At 40.7% G+C, this 19703-nt stretch overlaps 1 protein-coding gene across 1 annotated transcript in view; it reads left to right on the top strand.

Moving 5' to 3' along the window:
• The window catches only part of GRB10 (growth factor receptor bound protein 10), a 144833-nt gene that overhangs the window by 28100 nt on the left and 97030 nt on the right, over nucleotides 1-19703 (top strand). Inside the window, exon 2 of the mRNA XM_058805251.1 lies at nucleotides 7906-8003. Within this exon, the coding sequence (XP_058661234.1) occupies nucleotides 7953-8003 (51 nt within the window). The 5' untranslated portion in view covers nucleotides 7906-7952. The remainder of the gene's footprint in view (nucleotides 1-7905; nucleotides 8004-19703) is intronic.

Raw genomic sequence — 19703 nt, 5'->3', positions numbered from 1 at the left:
ATGTCTGATGTCATTGGTCCACAATAATGAAGTTTTAAATCCAGGAAAAGTATTTTAACCTACCTGAAAATGCTGGGGAGCAGGAGAGACCCTAAGGAGGGATGTGAATGGTATTGATAGATATCTGCCTGTTGCTTTCTGTGCACTAGTGTGCGTATTGGTTTTGAAGTCAGCCTGATGGCCAGCCCATTGTAGCTGGCATGGTCTAACAAAAACCTAGAAAGTTCTTTGAGAAGCTACTGTGCCCCCTGCATAAAGATCCAAGGAAAGAAAAATAGGCTGTGGATAATTATGGTGATTGATGAATTCATAATTTGGATGAAACAGGCTTAAAATACTTGAAAAACTGATCAGTAGATCATGTGATAGGAGATTGTCTTTTGTTGTTTCTCTTTTTTTTTTTTTTATATCTTTGTCCTTTGCATCAGCCAGGAGGGGAAAAAAGGTTTCTGCATGCTTTGGAAGATTGTCCTCCAAAGTGAAGGAATGTTGTAGAGAAATAAGGGAGCAGAAGCTGGGAGCAGGGCATCCTTGCTGCAGATGGCTACTCTATGAATTGAAAAGTCTCTCTATCAAACCTTTGCATATATATTTCAACTATTATTATGCACTCCTCACCTGCTAGTTTTACAGCCTCCCAGCTTCTGTCTGGAGGCTGTAAAAGTAACAGCTGAGGAGTGCATGCTACTGCCTTGTCACCTTAGTAAAGGCAAGTTGAGTCTGGTAGATCTGTCCAATGGATGTTTATGGACAGGCCTGTAGATTAAGATATGGTTTCAAACAGAATCTGTAATGATCTGACTTTCTTTAAAAAAAAACAAACAAAAAGCAACACTGTGCAGAGGCTGATGAACTTTAATGGCTTAGAAAAATGTCTTGTGTGTAGTTTAGTCTCTGGGCTGGGAGGTCTAGAGCCCTTGGCTTTCAAATCCCACCACAGAGCAGAGGGAAGGACCATTCACACCGGTTGCATGTTAGAAGCATAAAGGCTCAGCAGTGTGCTAAATGCAAAAAGCAATGTTTTGGTAAGTATGCAACAAAGGCAGACTTTAGTTGAGCTGCTTTGAGAAAAACTTTGTATTTTATTTGGAGATCTGTCCGAATGTTTAACTTCTGTGAGATGCCTGGAAAGCATTAATTCTCACGGATGTGCAGTAGGAGAGGTTTGCCAGCTCCTAACAGCAGTAAACAAAGAAAATGAAAGTTCACAGGTTGCCTTAGCCAATGTAATAATTGGCTGCCACTGGACAGGGGGTGATGCTGTTCCCTTCCCCTCTTGCTCATGGTCTCCCGCGTTCACATTGTGCCAACTGAACTGCCTGTCAGATCTAAGTTTATTGCATTTGCTTCCTTCACAGAGCAATAACCCAGCAAAACAAATGCGTTAATTAACACAAGCTGAACTCATTAAGGACCATACATGACACAAAAGGGGGAGAAGGAGGGAGTGCCATGAAGCTGCTGGGAGGAAGTGGAGGAAGAAAGCAGAGCAGGGGCTGATGAAGAGAGTGGGATGTCTGTCCTGTTTTTGGCAGTAACAAGCTCTTAAATCATCTTGACTGTTGTATAACTTCACTCTAAGTCTTCAGGTTGGATAATAAAAGCTTAAAATAACATAAGGAAATAATTATTTAGACTGCTTTCCCAAAATTATAAAATTTTGGATTCTGTTTTACAAGAAATGTGACTAGATTGGGGTGGGCAGGGAAGGCAAGACAGTGACAACACAGAGAGAATGGAGGCAGCATTTTTTTTATTCTCTGGAGGCAAAGGATGTAGTGAGAAACCATGTGTGCAGAATTGGAGACCACTAGTCATGGCATTGTCAGATAGAGTTCACCTTGGGCTGCCTCACTCGTGTACCTCTCATGTCCCAATCATGCATCCTTGCACCTTCCCTACCTCTGCATATGGCTTGCTGGTGGCGTTGTCTACTGAATACTACATGGGTTTTTATTTCAGTTTCTGTCTAATTAGCATTTCATTTAGACTTTGGTACGAGTCTCTGTTTAGTTGCCAAAGTTCCTGCTTCAAAGCTATGGGTTTGAAGCTATTAGGAGACTGAAGAGGATTTTGAGTGATCAAGAAAGACAGTGAAACTGCAGAGTTTTGTCAATATTTCCAAAGTTCATTATAGGTTTGGGATTTGTTGTTTAGTTTTTTGATTTTTGGTGTTGTTTTGGTTTGGTTTTTTTTTTTTTTAATTTTTCTTCATAGTTTTTTTTTTTTCCTTGGTTGTTTATTTTTGGTGGTGTTGTCCAGTGTTGTTGGGCTAAACACTGTTTTTTTTTTTCCTCAGGACCTTATCTTTGCTGTCAGTGAAGGTGTTCTCTCAGGAGGTGAACATGAATTCACAGGCTATGACTCTTGAGCCCTTTCAAAATTTTAGGCAGATTCAGGAAACCAAAAAATGCTGAACTGCATATATGTTATTTAATTTTATTTGGCAAGGCTCGAAGTGGGATGGCATCAGCTCTTCTGTGCTTCTTCTGAAGTATGTATCTGTTTTGGCTTTCAAAAGCCTGAATTGCGGTTGCCAAGATTCTTCACTTTCTGGCAAAAGTACAATGGCAAATGGCTTCCTTTACAAGGTGTAATATTTAGACTAACAGCTTTGCAATTAAGAATGGCAAAAGAGAATTATATTCCCTTTTTTTATAAGACCAGATTTTTTAGTATGGTTTCGTGGGAGTGTTTGGACGTAACTGAAGTGCTTTTGATTGATGATTTATATTTTGAACAGTGCTTTTCATTTTAGTGAGCAACACTCGCCTGAAATTTCAGCTAGAACAATGCTTTGTTTTCAAAGATGTTCAAAGTATTGCTCTAGTTAGGCAGTTGCTCCATATCATAGACTTGCAAATGACTTTTGGGTATATATGTGTAACAAAATGGGTGTGAAGATACCAATTCCTGCAAGGAAAATGGGGAGAAATTGGGAAAGCTGTGGGTATTCTTAAATTTTACCTGCTGCTAATCTCAGTAGGCCATCAGGATGTTGACGATCATGTCATTATGTCTTGTGGTTGGAGAGTGATTCCATTCTGGAGTGTTTGGGGACGTGTATTGGAGGAAAAAAAAACTTGTTTGAAGGGAAACTTGCCAGGTATTGTTTTTCAGCATGGGCAGACTGGAGAATTTGAGTGTGAGGAGGAACATGCAGAGTTGGGGAGAGAAGCAAGTGTGTGTTTGGACTGAGTGAGTGAGAAACTTGACCACTTGAGAAAGTGGTCAGTAAAATGTTTGAGGGGATGAATTCAGTCCTGCTGACCAAGTAATCCCTTAGGGAGGGTGAGGAGTAGTCTCAGTGTTGTAAATTGACAGTCTCCACTTGAAGCTATCACTAAAAGAGGGAAGATGATGTAGAAATCCTTATGTGTTCTGATTGCTGAAGCCACGATGAAATCTGATGGCAGACTTGTGTGCTGCCAAGGGTGCTTTAGTCTCCTTGGTCCAGCCAGCTTAGGAATCTGATGGCACTTTCTTTTCAGCCCACATAGTCATTCAGGCTTCATTTTTGTGAGAAATTGTCTGGATCTTGCATGCAAAAACACATCTGGGTCTTGCAGTATCAGTGCAGCTGGGGACATTGCTAGCTGTCAGGTCTTTCAACTAGGGAAAATTCACTGGCGTGCCTCATGCTGCTTGTATCCAACTTTATTTCCATTGTAACTATGGCAATAGGAGTAGACTGGTAAGAAAGTGTCAGAGTATGGGTTCTCATGCCTGTGTTGCAGAGCGTTGCTCGGTGTATCCATAGAACTGCCTCACCTCATCTTGTAAACCTGTTTGGGTGATGCAGATCAACACCCGTGTGTGTGTGTATATATATGTACACACATGTCTGAAATAAAAAACAGAATGCTTTCCTAGATGGTATGAAGTAGTGGGCAGCCTACAGCCAGGAGAACAGCCAGATAAAGTCTTTGAGATTGCTGTTTGTGTAGACCAAGAAGAGAGGATCTTTTTCTCCCTGGGGCTTTAAGATGTTAAGTGCAGTCCAGCAATCTTAATTCAGACAGTTCTGAAGGTAAGTTAAAGAAGAATATTTTTAAGACCTTTTTCTGGTTTCTTAGGAAAATCCAGGTTTGGTCTGCAGAACTTCATTCGGTATTGTGGGGAGTAATGCATAGTGATACTTAATGGCTGAGAGAATGAAAGATATACATTAAACAGAGGGAAAGATTTTTTAACTTGTATGTAAAACCTGAGATCTTAGATAAAGGACTTCAGGTCAAAATTAAGGCTGTGCTGAAGCTTTTTCCCCTTCCCTCTTTCACAATAGTTCAGCTATAGAAAGCAGAACATTATAGAAGAAAAATTATGAAATACTTAAAAGGGTATAACATTCAACAAATTTGTTGAATTACCTTTTATAAAAGAGCATAAATCCAGTTTTCAAGAGCTCTGGAGCTTGTCTTGCAACTCTGCCAGGTTAAAATCCTTTTCTTTTTTTTTTTTTTCCTCCTCCTCCTCCTCCTGTTCCTAACTAATCTGCAAGCAATTGCGTTTTAAAAATTATTTTTCTCTTGAATTTAAAGACTTTGACAGATGGCACATGTAGAACCTGGAAAACTTCCTGAATTGGCAGAGTGACCATACCCCTGCCATTTTCCTACCACAGTATCCGTAGGTGCGTAGGCTGTGTCTGCTTCCAGAGTGCTGGGCGAGATACAGTTTCCAGTGCTGGGAATGTGCAGATAACAAGTGATAAATCAGAAAAACATATCTGGTGATGGGCTTAATTTGCAGTTAATAGACAACTTAGTCTGCTGGTTACCAGAGTAATTTGATTGTGACTTAAACAACCCATTCAGAGCAGTGACAATCTCCAGGGTGCATACCTGCAGTGTTTTCCATGCAGGATTAATATCAATCTTTTAGATCGTGTGAGTTTGTTTAACACTTCGGAGAGGCTGAGATATCAAAGCTGTGCCTCACAATAGTCCATTCTTTATTCTGGAGAATGTTATACCAAAAATTAGTCTCGTGACCTTTGAAATGTGGTTTATCTTGATTGTCCTTCTTTCAGGGCCTCTGTCCAAGGCAGAGCTCTGAAGCCAATAAAAGCACATGAAATCTCCTGGTTCTGATTGTACACAGGCTGCATCGCTCAATGCTGCATGACAGTTGTTCTCACCAATGAATGTCCTGAGTTTTGTAACGGGGATTGACAACATTGCTTGTTTCCTATTTACAGTCCTTTGGAATTTCCCTCCCTCATCTAAGGCATTTTAGGAAAAGGGCAGTAACGTGGCACTTAAATACCTCTTTGTGATTTGTGCTGTGTAAATTGTGTGCAAAGAACATGTATGTCTGTGTGCAACTATAGTCTCTGACAAGAAGTGACATGCTAAATACCATCTATAAAGACAACAGCACAGGAAAAATTTATTTTTCTTTTTAAACTAATGAACACATGAATTGGTGTAGAGTTCTGTCCCTATGAAATTTATTACTTGTTGATGTGGTACAAAGGACCTTAGGTCTTAAAGGTGAGCAAAGGGTTTTTGTATTCCTGGGGTAGGACTAGGTTGATAAACTGTTTTTAGACAGATCAAAAGAGATGAGATCTTAAGTCAGTGTTAATGTGTGACTGGCCAGGAATGATACCATCTAGAGATTATTGCTTTCCTCTGTTTCTGCAGCATTAACAAATGAATACTCAAGAATGTATCAGCAAAGCAAATGGTTCTTGATAAATTATGCAGTCTTGACTCCAACTATTGTTTGAGGTAATTTATGATCTTCCACTGGTGTAATGGGGCTGTGGCATAAACTGCAGCACGCCCTAGAGTAGACAAATTGGTCTGGTATTGTTTCGGAACATATTTCATCTATCTTGCTGTAAGTGGGTTGGAGCCTTTTGCTGAAATGTCAAAGGACCAGTATTTTGATATTCAGTCCTAAATAACCTACCATTAAATTTACAGCAGTTGTGCCTTTTTGTGATGTCTAAATCCTGAAGTGATAATAAACATAAAACTGTTGCAGGGTATATAGCTCAATTCTTTTCCCTTACCCCTTTATGTTAACTTTCTTTAGTCTTGGTGGGTTTAGAGGCTAATAATACAGATCTCTTTATTGATGCATTTTACCAACTTCATAACAGCTATTTCAGTGCCTTGCTTAATTTCTCTGTAGATGTGCTTATGAGAAAGAAAAAAAAAATAGTACTCCCCCAAGTGAAAAGACTTTTAAGAGCTATTGTTAAATCTGTGCTTAATTCTCCCTGAACAAACTGGATGATTAAAGTGAAATCTTCAGATCAATCTTTAAAACTGACTACAAACTTTTAGGTGTGGAGAAGTAGTTAGAAGGCTGTTGCCTGCTCTTTATATGTTTAAAGACTAGCAATGGTGCAAGTTGAGTAACATGTCTACAGAGTTTGATGCTTGATGTGGCTTCCCCCCCCCCCCACACACACTTTGAATCCTGTAAGATTTTGGGGTTAATTATTTTTTTCCATAGTGTTTGGTTACCTAGAATAAATAACCGGATTTGTGCATATGTGCATATTTGGTTAAATGAATTTTCAGACTTGCTATTGCCAAAACCAGTTTCCTCCTGGGGTACTTGGCTGTATGAATTGATCACTGCAGAAACCCAGTAACTACTTCCTGGAAAGAAATTCCAGGAGTTTGCCTGCCTTACTGATAGAGGAGGAGGCTGCCATACCTCAGCCAAACTCATCCTGGACCTGAGCAAAATAAAGCTTCCTTGATGAGTGCATGGTTTGTGGGCCTTAGGCGGGAAGTCATCCAGGAACAGTTTGTCCAAGATGTTTTTTTACCCTTGTCCCTCACTTAACTGTCCCATAAATTTTGCTTACAGCTTTGGTTTGGTGACAGGTCGTGCTTAGCAGAGAGCAGTGGGTAGACTGTTTAAAACTTGGGCTTTTGTTTTGAACACATACTTGATAATTAACAGCAAGCCAGACAGGAGCTTGCTTTCATGGTAGAAGTAAAAGTTGTGTCTGTGCTTTGCAGCCTGTGTTCTCTTCCCCAGTCATACCTTTTTCATCTACTTGGAGGTGGCATCACTTGTCTTACACTGCAGGGGTGTGTCCACCCCTGCAGGTAGGAGGAAATGCTGGAGTGGGAAATAGTGCTTTATTTATTTGCTTATTTATTTAGATTTATTTTTTGTTTCCTTTTTGTGAGGCAGTTATAATAACTGTCTTGACATTGTCTTACCCTCTTATTTTTAGTTCTTTAGCCATATGTACCTCTAAATGTTTGCAGATTTCTTTTCAAGCTCTATTTGATCACAAAGTGGTGCTTTAAAGGATACACAACTCACCTTGCAAAGCTGCTGCTAATAATGACTCAGAAGAACAAGTGCAAGACCTGAATGAATTTGTGTGTGACAGTCTGTTTGATATATTGTGTGAGAATAAAACCACGGGGGGAAAGGCAGGCAGGAAAGGGTAAAGGTTAGGAGCTGTGTAGCCAGGCTTTGAAGGCTGATGCTGCATAATGATCTCAGTGATCTTATGGGGTTTTTTCAACTTAAATGATTCTGTGATAAGTGACTGTCATCTTAATTAACTCAGAGATTTCAGTTTTCTTTCCTCAATTGAAAACATAGCCTCAGGTGGTGAGAGCCAGTTTTTAAATGGCTGGGGTTTTGCTGTGAAGGGAGGCCTTCATTTTTGCCTAAACAGTGGAAATGAAGCAGGAGCCACACAACCTGAGAAGTTATGTTGGGTTTTTAAATGAAATATCAAATTGAATGTGTTTGCTAGGCTACAGGCAGCAAATGTGCACATTTTCTGCTTCAAGTTGATGCAAATCCTCATCACCTCATCTTGATCTTCTCGGTCTCTCTGCTCCAACTGTTTTCAATAATAAGTTGATGAAATGTCTTCAGTATGGTTTCTGACAATTTGTTTGTACTCTGCAGGTCCTGGGAAGCAGTAGATGTAATTTGAAGAAAATTTGAAGGAACAAATGGCTTTAGCTGGCTGCCCAGACTCCTTTTTACATCTTCCTTATCGGATAGTAAGTTGTGAAATTGCATGTTCGTGTCAGCTTGTAGCATCATATTGCTGCGTGCCGGTGATTGATTGTGCATTCAAACTTTTCATCAAACTGCTAATAGCTGTCTGGCAATTCTCTGGGTTTTGCTAACATTTTGGAAACAGAGCCTCTGTTACCATCCTGTATTCAAGTTCTGCTGCTGAAAAGACTGTGTCATTAATATATACAGATTTGATATTTGTCTTTAAAATATCCATTTCCTAACTGGGAGAAGGCACTTGTTTCCAAAGAAAAGGTGGCAAGCTACAACCCCAGTGAAATGTCTTGCATCAAAATGTATCAGTTTGCAGAATGCTGTATCTGTAGGAACAAAGGCAGAGATTTTTACACTTGGTTAGATCCTATGTTTTTGAGTCATTGTGCTGTATCTAAGCAGCCAATATGGCATATTACAAAGAGTATATTTTAAAAACCCTCCGCTAAATTCAAAGGTGCTTGACAAAAATGCATGTAAAAGTTCTCTTTTTTTTCCTGGGCAGTTTTAGTTGTCTTAATGCTTGCTTTGTATTTTTTATGAAACTGCAAATTGCTAGTTTGGATGTGATCTTTTCTTTGCACTTTTTATCTTCTGTTTTCATAATATGATTACTGCCCTGAGGATTCAGTTATGATTTTGGACCCTGCAGATACACAAATAATTAAACAGTGTCATGTGACATTAAAACCTTTTCCTTTTGTCCCAAGAGAAACATTGCTAGTAGTGATTACTACAGTCATGCTACTCATTTGGAAGAAAAGCAAAAAAACCAGACAAAAACAACAACATTTCCAAAAAATCTCTTTAAGATTAGTATTCATGCATGTTGTGTAATATGTCAATTTACAATTTTTTTTCCCCCAACAGGAAACCTCTAATTAGTTAAAAGTCTAATGTTAGTATATGCTGAGTTGTCAGCTGAATGTACCTGAATGCTTTTCCCAATAGCAGGAAAAGCATAACAGTTCTTTTATAGCTTCTTTTGCAGCTATAAAAATAGACTGGACTTTGAGAAATTGGATGTCCTGAAAATCTGTTACTCTACTGGGATCTATGAGTTTAAAAGAATATGTGAATAGATGTGCCTGGACTTCATAATTTTGATGCACTGTGAAATTATGCTTCCAATTCATTTAAAGCATCATCTGAGTCATGATGTGAAGCTGAGGGAAAGGAGAGCTATGTAAGAGAAACTTGACATTCTAGGCAGTCATTTTTGAGCTGCAAATTCTTTAACTGAGTGTCAATCTCTCTTGTGAAAACAGTGTCTTTAGTGGTTCATAGGAAGCAAAAATGTGAATTTTCGTTGGTACTCCCTTTTCTCTGACAAGCCCTGTAGATAATCTGCTTTAGTCTGGGGCAGTCAGCAGACTGGAAATTCAGAGCAACATGGGGTGACTTAAGATGGTGGGAAAGTGACTCAGTTATTTTTGGTCAAAGCTTACTGTGTATTAACTACCCTGAGTGCTTATAACCAGTTTGAAGACTAGCTCTGGAAGCCCATTCACAACTACTGTGCCTTCTGTCAGAACTGAAGTTTGCATTAAAAAAATCCTGAACATCTGTTTTTCCACCCCTACTAAATCTGACTTAGGAGCTTTCATCAACTTGTCTTTCAAATTTGGCTGCAGTGAAAGCATTTTGTTGGTAAAGGGCTGAAAGAAGGTTAAACTAAATATGCTCTAGATTAGAGTGTAAAGAAGTATTCTATTTTTTCAGCACATTTTCTTACTTAATGTGAATGAGAAGCTATGAAGGACAGCTCCAGAGATCCCAAGGTTGGGACCTTAATGCTGTAAATTCAGTATTAGAATAAATTGACACATTGGAGGTTGGGATTATATTCAAGGCAAGAAAAATGAGAACCTGGGTAAGTAAGTATGCCCTACAGAATATCCTTTAGAATGTCTTGCTGCCAATCCACCTTTTCTTATTTTTTAAAATATTTTTAGAGAGATGGCAAAGTATGGATCTCTGGCTTTTGTACTGGGGTCTTTGCTTGCAAGGCTTGCTGCTTTCAGAACCTCCCAGGTCTTGTTTAAGAGCTTTTTTTTTTCCTTCTTTTAACTTTCTCAGGGGTTTGCACATAAACCAGTCACACTGAGTGCGTTCTCCTAGAAACAATCTCTGGCTCAGTTTAAAAAAAAAATTAAAAAAATCCATACTATCTTTCAGTGGCTTTCAGGAGTCCTTTCCAGATTCTTGAACTCTTCAATAAAAATCCAGCAGTGAGAATTGGCAGTATTTGTCTTCTATTCCTGGAAATTCAGAACACAGTCCCAGAATTTCTCAGAAAAAATGGGATGATTTACTGTGTTTCCGTTCTTTTGCAATCTGTAGTCACAACAGTATTTATGTGCAGTGACTTGAACTCTTGGGGAATATTTAGTTCTTTAACCCTTTGCTTTGATTGTACAAGTCTCAGTGACATAAATAACAAAAAACCCCCAGTTTTTTTTCTCAGTTTATGAAGATATAATTTTGGGCATACAGGAATGCTCTGTTTGTCTTCCACCTTCTGCCTTCTGTTTGTTTTCTCATGACCAAGATGCAGGTATGACTTCAGTAATAATTAATGTAGTTTGGTTTTACTGAGCTGAATTCTTATTTGAGAAAGAACTTGTAACTTGGTACAAAATGGACTACAAGCACTTCGCCATAAAGTAGGGAGAAAATGGGAATTGCTTTCTCTTACGTGTACAGAGCTGTGGATTTCAGGATTGCTAATAATCCTCTTGATCAGATAAGAGTGCAAAATAGTGCACATCATACTTGAAAAGCTTTGTGCACTTCAAGAGTAGGAAATAAATACATAAGAGAATTAATCAGAGACTAGCTACTGTAATGAAAGCCTCTTTCAGTGAATTCAGATTTGTGGATGGGGAGATGATTTGCTGCCAATACTAGAACTACAATAGCAACATTGCTCTGCCTTTGTCTGGAGGAGCAGTTAGGCAGAGGTCCTCCAGGTTTTAGTATGGCAGCTTTGATCCTTATTTTTAATAAAATGATACAGTAAGTTAGAAGACACCTTTGGAGGTCATCTGATCAAAGTCCATGGCATATTGTTTTCCTGGAGTGCTTCATCTTAGTGAGTGTGGTTTTTTGGGTAACTTGCTTTTTTTATTTTCAGAGATGGCTTGCTTAGATTGTGCAGTTAGAAAAGAGAGGGTTTGTCTCTTAGTGAAAGGGGAAGAAAAAAACCCTTTTGATTTGAATAAATCTCTAATTTAATTAGAGAATTACCTTGATGGATGCAATAATCCTCACCCTTTTGACATCCAGATGCCTTCTATATGACTCAGTCATCTCTGCCTCTTTGGTATTGAACAGTCTGTTATTTGGTGTTAATTTAGGTATACATGCTGCAGTCCATGTTTGTGTGCATAAAATCTTTTATATTGTTAAAAAACTTGCATGAAAAACATTTGTTTGCAGAATTTGTCTCCAAGTGGGCTTGGAGAGAGCTGCTGAAGTTCTGAGTTTTGGTCCTTATTGTCTGCCTGACACTGTTTGAATATCTTGACAATAGTTGATCGATTCTTTGGAGATGTCACTTGCCATTTGTGGTAAGAAAGGCACCAGGCCAAAATGATTCTGGTCATTCCTCTCCTCAGCTGGGCAGGGAGAAGAAAACATAATAAAAGGCTTATGGGATGGGGTAAGGGCAGGGAGAAATCACTCACTGGGTACCATCACAGGCAAAACAGATTGTCTGGGGGAAATTAGTTTAATATATTACCAATCACATCAGAGTAAAGTAATGAGAAATAGAGATAAATTTTAAAAACACATTCCCCCCATCCTGTCCTTCTTCCCATGTTCTACTTCACTCCCAGTTTGCTCTCTCTCCTCCCTTCCAGTGATGCAGTGGGATGGGGAATGGGGTTTGCAGTCAGTTCATTGTCATTGTCTCTGACAGTCTTTCCTCCTCAGGGGGAGGACTACTCATACTCTTCCCTTGCTTCAGTGTGGGGCCCTTCCCAGGGAGAGAGATTTCCATGAGCTTCTCCAGTGTGGTTCCTTCCCACATGAGCATAAATTCCTTCCAAGGGATGCAGTCCTTCCATAACAGGCTGCTGTGCCTTGTGGGGTGACAGGGCATAACCTGCTCTAGTGTGAGCTCTTCTCTCTCTCTGTGGGTGCCCAGGTGAGCAGGTCCAGCAGCCTGCTCCAGTGTGGGCTTCCCACAGTGTCACAGCCTCACTTGTGCATCTGCATGCTCCAGCACAGAGCCCTGGATGGGCTGTAGGTGCATCTCTGGCTCCCCTGTGGGACTCCACGGGCTGCAGGGACACTGCTGCTTCACCATGGTCTGCACCACGGGCTGCAGGGGAACCTCAGCTCCAGTGCCTGGAGCACCTCCTCCCCCTCCTTTCCACTGACCCTGGTTTCTGCAGAGCTGCTTCTCTCCATATTCGCGCTCTTCTCTTGATCTGCAACTTGTCATGGTTTAGGAATGGTACTCCTTGATTTAGTTCTCCCACTGAGGCTCTCCTAATCACACTGTTACTGGGTTGCTTCCCCAGCCGTACCACCGGGGGTGGCCAGAGAGGAGAATTGGAGGCACAGAAGGCAAAGATAACAGGTTAAGATGAGAACAGTTTACTGGGAACAGCCATGAGATAAGAAAAGGAACAGTAACAGCAACAATATTGGCAACAAAAGTGTTTATTAGAGAGTGATTTCACATGCAGGACGCTCTGGGAACCTGACCAGTGCCAGGCTTGCTCATCAGGAAGGAACCCCTTCTCAGAATGCCCCTTCTCTGACCCCGGGCAATGAGGTGAGGTGGTGTAGAATAACCTCCCTGTATTAGCAATGCCACCTCCCAGCTACTCCAGACATTAACCCTGTCTTGGTCAGAACCAGGACACAATTGAGCAGATTTTTTTTTGTTTTGTTTTTTTCTTCACAGAAGCCAACCTGGTCCCTCTCCCCACTCCCAAAGCCTTCTCTTGCAAACCCAATACATGATTTTCAAGATTCAAAACAAATGGTGGCTTAATTTACTCTTATTAGGCTTAAATGTACAAGGATTCTGCTTCCATAAAATTTAAAATTAATCCTGGAGTTTGGTTTTTTCACCCTAAGAGGGCAATATGGAAGGACCAGAGTGCACAAGCAGGCTTTCAAAGTCCTTGGGCATAGCTGAGTGAAAAAACACCAGATGCATTATTGCATTGCATCATTCTTCTACATATTGCCTAAAGAAAAGCTGAAATGTTGCTACTGCCAATGCAGAAAGTCATCAGATTTGTGAAATATGGTGTCAGTCAACAGATCTTTTATTGACGATACTCTTGTTTTAACAGTTTACATGGATGTGGTGTAGAGGGTTGACGGACTGGAGCAGACAAAGTACAAAGCAGCGCGAACATTAGTGAATGTTTTTACAAGACATGTTGTTGCCTCCAATATGAAGTTATGAAATCTGTCTCCCTGAGTGCAGACTGCAAATGTTTTTTACAGATAGAGTTGATGCTGCTTGTTGGTTTTCATTGAAGACCAACTGAAGCTAGATTTCTAGCTTGCAAATGTTTTTTACAGATAGAGTTGATGCTGCTTGTTGGTTTTCATTGAAGACCAACTGAAGCTAGATTTCTAGCTTTTATTTTTCTTGGAAAGAAGTCTATTTAAAAAATTGCCCTGAAACCAGTTGTTTTCATTTACATCGAAATAGGAGTGTGGTGCTTACCACACTTCACTTGAAGAGGAGTGGAAGTGTACTTGCCACCATTATGGTGTATCATCAGAATACTTTATATGAAACAAAATAGCATCAAAGAAGTTTGTATCTTGCACTAAGCTTCTATACAATTGATTACAGTTTCCCTTCTGACAAGAAATAGTAATCAATCTTTTTTTTTTGTTTTTTTGATGTACTAGTTCACCTTTCTACATTTCCAGTCACAAGTATGTACCTTACTGTTTGCACTTCTGCTTTTGTATTCTGATTTACAGAAGTTGGTTGGCAAAACATGAAGTCTTTTTTTGAAGGTGAATGCAAGCAAGAAATTTCAAGTTGCTCAGTCCACATTTTCCAATTACATGAATTTTTTCAACCCATCAAGAGAAAAGACTCAAAACACTCCAGTGGTCAATCATACATTTGCTGCTTGCATGACTACTAACATTGGTCAGGATAGACCAAATTGCAACACAGATGTTGCAAATCAAGTGAGGAAATAAAGTAAAGAAGTTTAATTTTGCATCTTCCTGTTAATGATTTCATGCTTAAACACTAGCTTGACCCTGTCGTTAAATTCAAGCAGTCTCTTGATTCAGCTCTGGTTTTCATTCATGTTTAAACCTATGATTTGTTACTTTTATACTTGGGAGAAAGTTGAGGGTGGATCTTAGGAATGTATATAAATACCTGAAATGTTGTAAAGAGAATGGAGCCAGGCTTCTTTCCCTGACCAGAGCCAGTGGACATGATCTGAAACACAGGAGGTTCTCCCTTGATATTGGACAATGCTCTTTCACTGTGAGAGTGACTGAGCACTGGCAGAGGTGGTGAAATCTCCATTCTTGGACATTGTCCAAAGCCACCCAGACATGATCTCAGGCACTGGCTGTAGGTGGCCCTGCCTGAGCAGGGGATTGGACCAGGTGACACCCAGAGGTCTCTTCCAACCCCAGTCAATCGATGATAGCATGGAAATCAAAAGCAGTGGGTCTCTTTAGGTTCTGACTTCTATGAGGCCTTAAGATGGTACTTCAAGACTGGAAACATACCCACATTGATAAGAACAGAGTATTTTCTGCTGTTCTCTCACAAAACTTCACGAGAACATTCTGAAGGAATGGTAACAATCAGTTTAGCAGACTATAACACCAAATAAAATCCTGCATATTTTTTCATGAGTTGGATCTTTTCCAAATGAGTAAATATTTAACAAGCTGTTTACCAACTGGTTATTTTGGAGAAGTACCAGTATGAGTTTTTTCATATTAATAACAGCTGTGATTTAACAGAAGAGAGTTGATGTACCAGTCCTAAGACAGCTTCACACTTCAAATGCCTGCATAAATATAAAAAGATAGAAACCTGAAATACAAAGGAATGAAAGCTTTTTTTTTTTTTTTAAGTGCATTGAATATAACCAACTGGAATTACATTACTGATAGTTGAGGGCATCTGCTTTTAATGAACCTTCCTCACACAGATGTTCTGTGTTTTAAATATGAGTAAACAGTAACCAATGGAGAAGGTTATTTTGTTTTTTAAGCGGAAGATAATATTGCTGTGTACTTGGAGCTGTCACTTTTCAAGAAAGCACTGTGGCTCGGATAGTTCTTAGTGTTGTTGTCCTTGCCAGTTGGCTCAGAGAGATCTCCTCTATCCTTGGAAAAGACCAGTGATACAATGTTGCCTTATATTTAAGTATTTCCAGGAAATATATCTAGATACAGAACTTGCATAAAGTTGTGCCCAGGACATTTTCTTGTGTTACATAGTCTAAGGAGAATCTGTTTGATCGAAGGAAGGACAATATTTCATTAGCACTTAGTTATATAATTTTTTAAGTTAAAAAAGAAGGGAGGAAAAAACTCCTCCAAACTACCAGCCCAGATCCTGTGATTCTGAATGAAGCTGTTTCTGTGAACAAATCTAAGAGAATTTTCCTGTTTCTAGAGAGAAACTGTGGGTACAGTTTCCAGACTTTTTTGTTCGTGTGATGCCTCGTGGCAGAGACCTCCTTGTTTCTACACTTGCAGACTTTCTACTCCAAACTGAAGCTGCTGATTCAAGGAAGAATGGAAAGCCTGAACTCACTGTAGCCTTGGTGTGGTGAAGGTGCCATTTACTCTGTAAAGCTAGGAATAAACATATCAGGTCAAGCTAGTACTAGCTATGACTGAAAACAGTCTTTGCCTGCTCTTTTTGCAACCCCTAAGAACTTTCTTTTCCATTCCTAATATAACGTAATCTGGAGTGGTCTTTTTAAAAAGTTATTCATGGGTTCCCACAAAACCCTGCCACTTTTTGAGGTCTTTAATTTCTAGTGTTGTAGGTATGTTCCCTTTGTGGAGAGGTGGGATGGAAAGTGCTGCACAGAGCAAGGACTTGTACAGCTGACTTTGCTTTTTCAGGATGGAATTTTACCAAATTGATCAGCTTTCAGGAATCCTTCATGAACAAGGGGCTAGATTATTGGTATTAATGGCCTTTTATGCTAGATAGTATTGATATTTTAATCCAAGGCATTAAGATACAGAGTTTTTATTTCTGGTTTTGAAAGAACAGTGAGCAATCAAAGGTAGAACACAAATGCCCAGCAAAGCTCTCAGGCTTTACTGCTATTTTAAGATAGTTTTGGCCTGTGTGCTGGTACGGCCAGTGTGCATATTTGAAATTCTAGCCTCTACAATGAAAAGACAAGCCCTCAGAAACAGCCAGTGGTTTTGGAGCATGCTAGTCCTTTGCAAGCTGAATGTTAAACAATGACTTAAGACTCTACTATACACTGGCTGTAGCTCTTGGTGTCTTACACATTGGCTCCATTTTTTGACATAATTTTGGCAAGTGGGGGAGCCTGGCAATCCTTCATGCTAGAGGCCCTAGCTCTAATAAGGCGCTTTAGTTATTAGCACAAGTAAATAGTTGTCCATTTGTGCTTCATTAATGCATATTAGTCATACAGTAAATACTGTCATGCTGGCAAGTTCCCCAGAAGAGTGAATACTTCTGTGCAGTTCAGGAGGGGGTTTCTGACAAAGTGGTGTTGGCACCTTTCTTGAAGAAGTTCTTGAAGCTAGTAGTGTAGGAGAGTGGCAGGCCATTATTTCAGCTCACATGAGATTTGTAGGATTGATACTTCAGTGAAGGCAAAGAGGTATTTTTGATCAATTTTATGCTGTTGCAGTAGGTTCTTCTCAGGTATTCAGATGACTTTTCTATAGCCTTCAGCTGTATTGAGGCAGGTTGCTTTGGGCTGTGGGGGGTACAGATGAAGTGCCTCCTCTTCTAATGAAAATAGATGTTCCAGAAATCCCATATGATTGTCCAGTATTGTAAAATTTTAACTACATATTTGAAGAAACCTAGTATGTGCAGCTAGATGAAATCAGAAGGCAGCACAATGACCCATGATCTGTGTAAGTGTTCTGGTTTCTTGAGAGATAAGACCCTTAGTACAAATGGTATAAAATTGCAAATGAACATGACTTGTTCTTTGGAACAGCCAGTGTAGATCCTTTGGGTTCTTGGCAGTGACTTCTGGAAGGACTTGCTCCATACTCTTGCCAGCTTGTCAAGGCTGACCAGCTTCTGGTGCTTCATATTGTCATCCTCACCTGTTTTGAAGAGGAGTGTGTTCTCTGCCTCTGCACTCACCAGGATCATCCTCTGATTAGTTACTTACTCTTTTGAAGATAATGGAGAGTAGCCTTGCTAGTGTAGTGTTGGTTAGCATCCTTTGCATCTTCTAATCAATCCTATCTGCTCCTAGTTAGCTTGTCTGATCCTTAACTTCCCTTTGCTCTCAGTAATGGTTCAATCCTCCAGATGCTGGCACTGTGCTCAAAGAACTGGGAGACACGAGGAGGAGCTAGGAAAAACTGAGGGAGAAAAATCATTGCTCTTTTGTGTCCTTAGCTGCTGGATCCTGTGCACAACTGAGAGCTAACTAAACCAGTAGTAGCCATCCTTTTGTTGTTACTTGCCTATATAAGAATTCCTTGTTTTTTCTTGGCATCCTTTGCTTGCTCCAGCTTTTCTGCATGTGCACAATCTCCATGTTCTTTCTGTGTAACCTCTTCCTCTTTAACACTCTTTGTGTTTCAGCATTTTAGCTGAGGCAGGAGATGCCTGTCCATTCAGCTGGCTTTCTGCCATTCCTCTGTGACTTTCTGCATGCCACAATACACCTTTCTTGGGGTTTGAGTGGGCTGTCCTGCAAGATCAGATTGTTGCCCTGGGTGCCTTCGTTCTTCAGAGAAGTCTGCCATGGGAACCTTGCATGCAGATCCTTGAACAGGCCAAAAAATCTGTTTTCTCATAGTCCAAGACTGTGATTCTGCTGGTAGTCTTGCTCTCTTTGTTTACTCATTACTGTAATCTCTGCATCATCTCCACTGCCATCAGCCTCTTCCTCCCCAAATGGCTCTTCTTTGTCTATCAGTTGGCATTGCCAGCTTGTTGGTCAAAGCTGGTTGAGCCAGCTTCCCCAGTTGGCTCACTGATCACTTGTGAAGTTGTCTTCAACTCACTCCAGAAATTTTTGTAGAGTCCAGTGCTGGCTGCAGCTGGAATGGCACTGTTTGCTTGTGAGTGGGTCAGAAATGTGATTTAGCCAATTTGTGTCAAGTTTCTCCCCATCCCATGCACCTGGCTGCAAAGAGGGGCTTCATTGCTTTGAGCAAGACAGGTATTCTGAGCATTAATCTTCTTAAAGATGGTGAGTGCTTCTTTTGGGAAGTATTGAAGTGGAAAATGAGGGACTTGGCAGTGTGACAGAAGCAAAGGAGAACCTAGAGGTGCTGGCCAATTGTCCAGGTGTGTCCTGTCCAGCACTGTCCCTTGTGGCTTCCCAGCCAGGCTGTTTGTACTCAGTCTCCTGTCATGGTGTTCTCCTGCCTTCCCTGATGTTTACTCTCTCTCACAAGGGGCTTACATCCAAGTGGACTGTCTGCCATGCTGCCTTCTCCAAGGACCCACTGCCAGCCATATCTCTGCAGGACTGTCCTTGTGGTGGTGTAGGGAAGCTCCCCCTTGCTGAGTGGCTTATCAGGTCCACCCTCAGATGTGACTGATGCTGCTGTCCTTTGGTCATGACTGCCTCTGGCTCCGAGCTATTTGGTGGGGAGGCACTAGGGGAGTCCTGGCCAGATGTTCCCCTTCCCTCTCCACTGTGGGCCCCTTGCAGAAGAGATGCCATCTGCATGCCTGGAGGGCATGGAGGCAGTGCAGGTCAGGGAGCGAGGGCTGACAAAAGCCTTCCAATGCATGAGGTGTTTTATTGATTGTAAAGGGTTTGTGCCTAGCCTGGCAAGGCTAACATCTCCCTTTCCTGCCTCTGGGTTTTCTGCCTTTTCTATCTCTAGCAAAGACCTGACCTCCCAGGTCTGCCTTGCGTGGTTATGTTCAGGCTGATGGAGAGTAGTGGGTGGGGGAGCTTGGGAGAAGATGTTCTAGCTCTCCTGGAGGGAGATCATGGGCTCTTTCAGGAAGACATCTTGGCAGTGATGAGGTCAGGAGACAGTTAACTATTTATGGTAATCCACTTCCATGGGGCATCTTTTCTCATCACCCTCTGTGTGGCTCTGGGTCTCCTGCCACCTGGTTGGGTGAAGCCCTTTTATCTTGCACAGTCTTTCTGTGTGCTGGTACCCTGTTCCCCCTCTGCATATCCTGCTTCTTCCAGAGCTCTTTCTTGGGCTCATTATCTGTGGCCACACCACCATGACCTCTTGGAAAGATTTCTGCAGAAGGTGACTCCAGGGCCATATGTAGCATACATGTTACATACATCCATAAATAATCAATTTATGAAAGCAACTTGTTTACTCACCCACACATGCCCTCTCAAGTTAAATTTTTTTTCCTTTTTGAATTCAGGACAGAACTAAGAGTTTGTCAACCGGAATATAAATGCCAATATTTGAGGAAGTCACCTTAAGTGTTTTGTAGCTGGAAGTATTTGTAGAACCTGTTTCCTAAGGTAAAAAGACTTCAC

Source organism: Ammospiza caudacuta, chromosome 1 (genome assembly GCF_027887145.1).
Source record: "Ammospiza caudacuta isolate bAmmCau1 chromosome 1, bAmmCau1.pri, whole genome shotgun sequence".
In the NCBI taxonomy this organism is placed as follows: domain Eukaryota; kingdom Metazoa; phylum Chordata; class Aves; order Passeriformes; family Passerellidae; genus Ammospiza; species Ammospiza caudacuta.
This window is presented reverse-complemented; position numbering and strand designations above follow the sequence as displayed.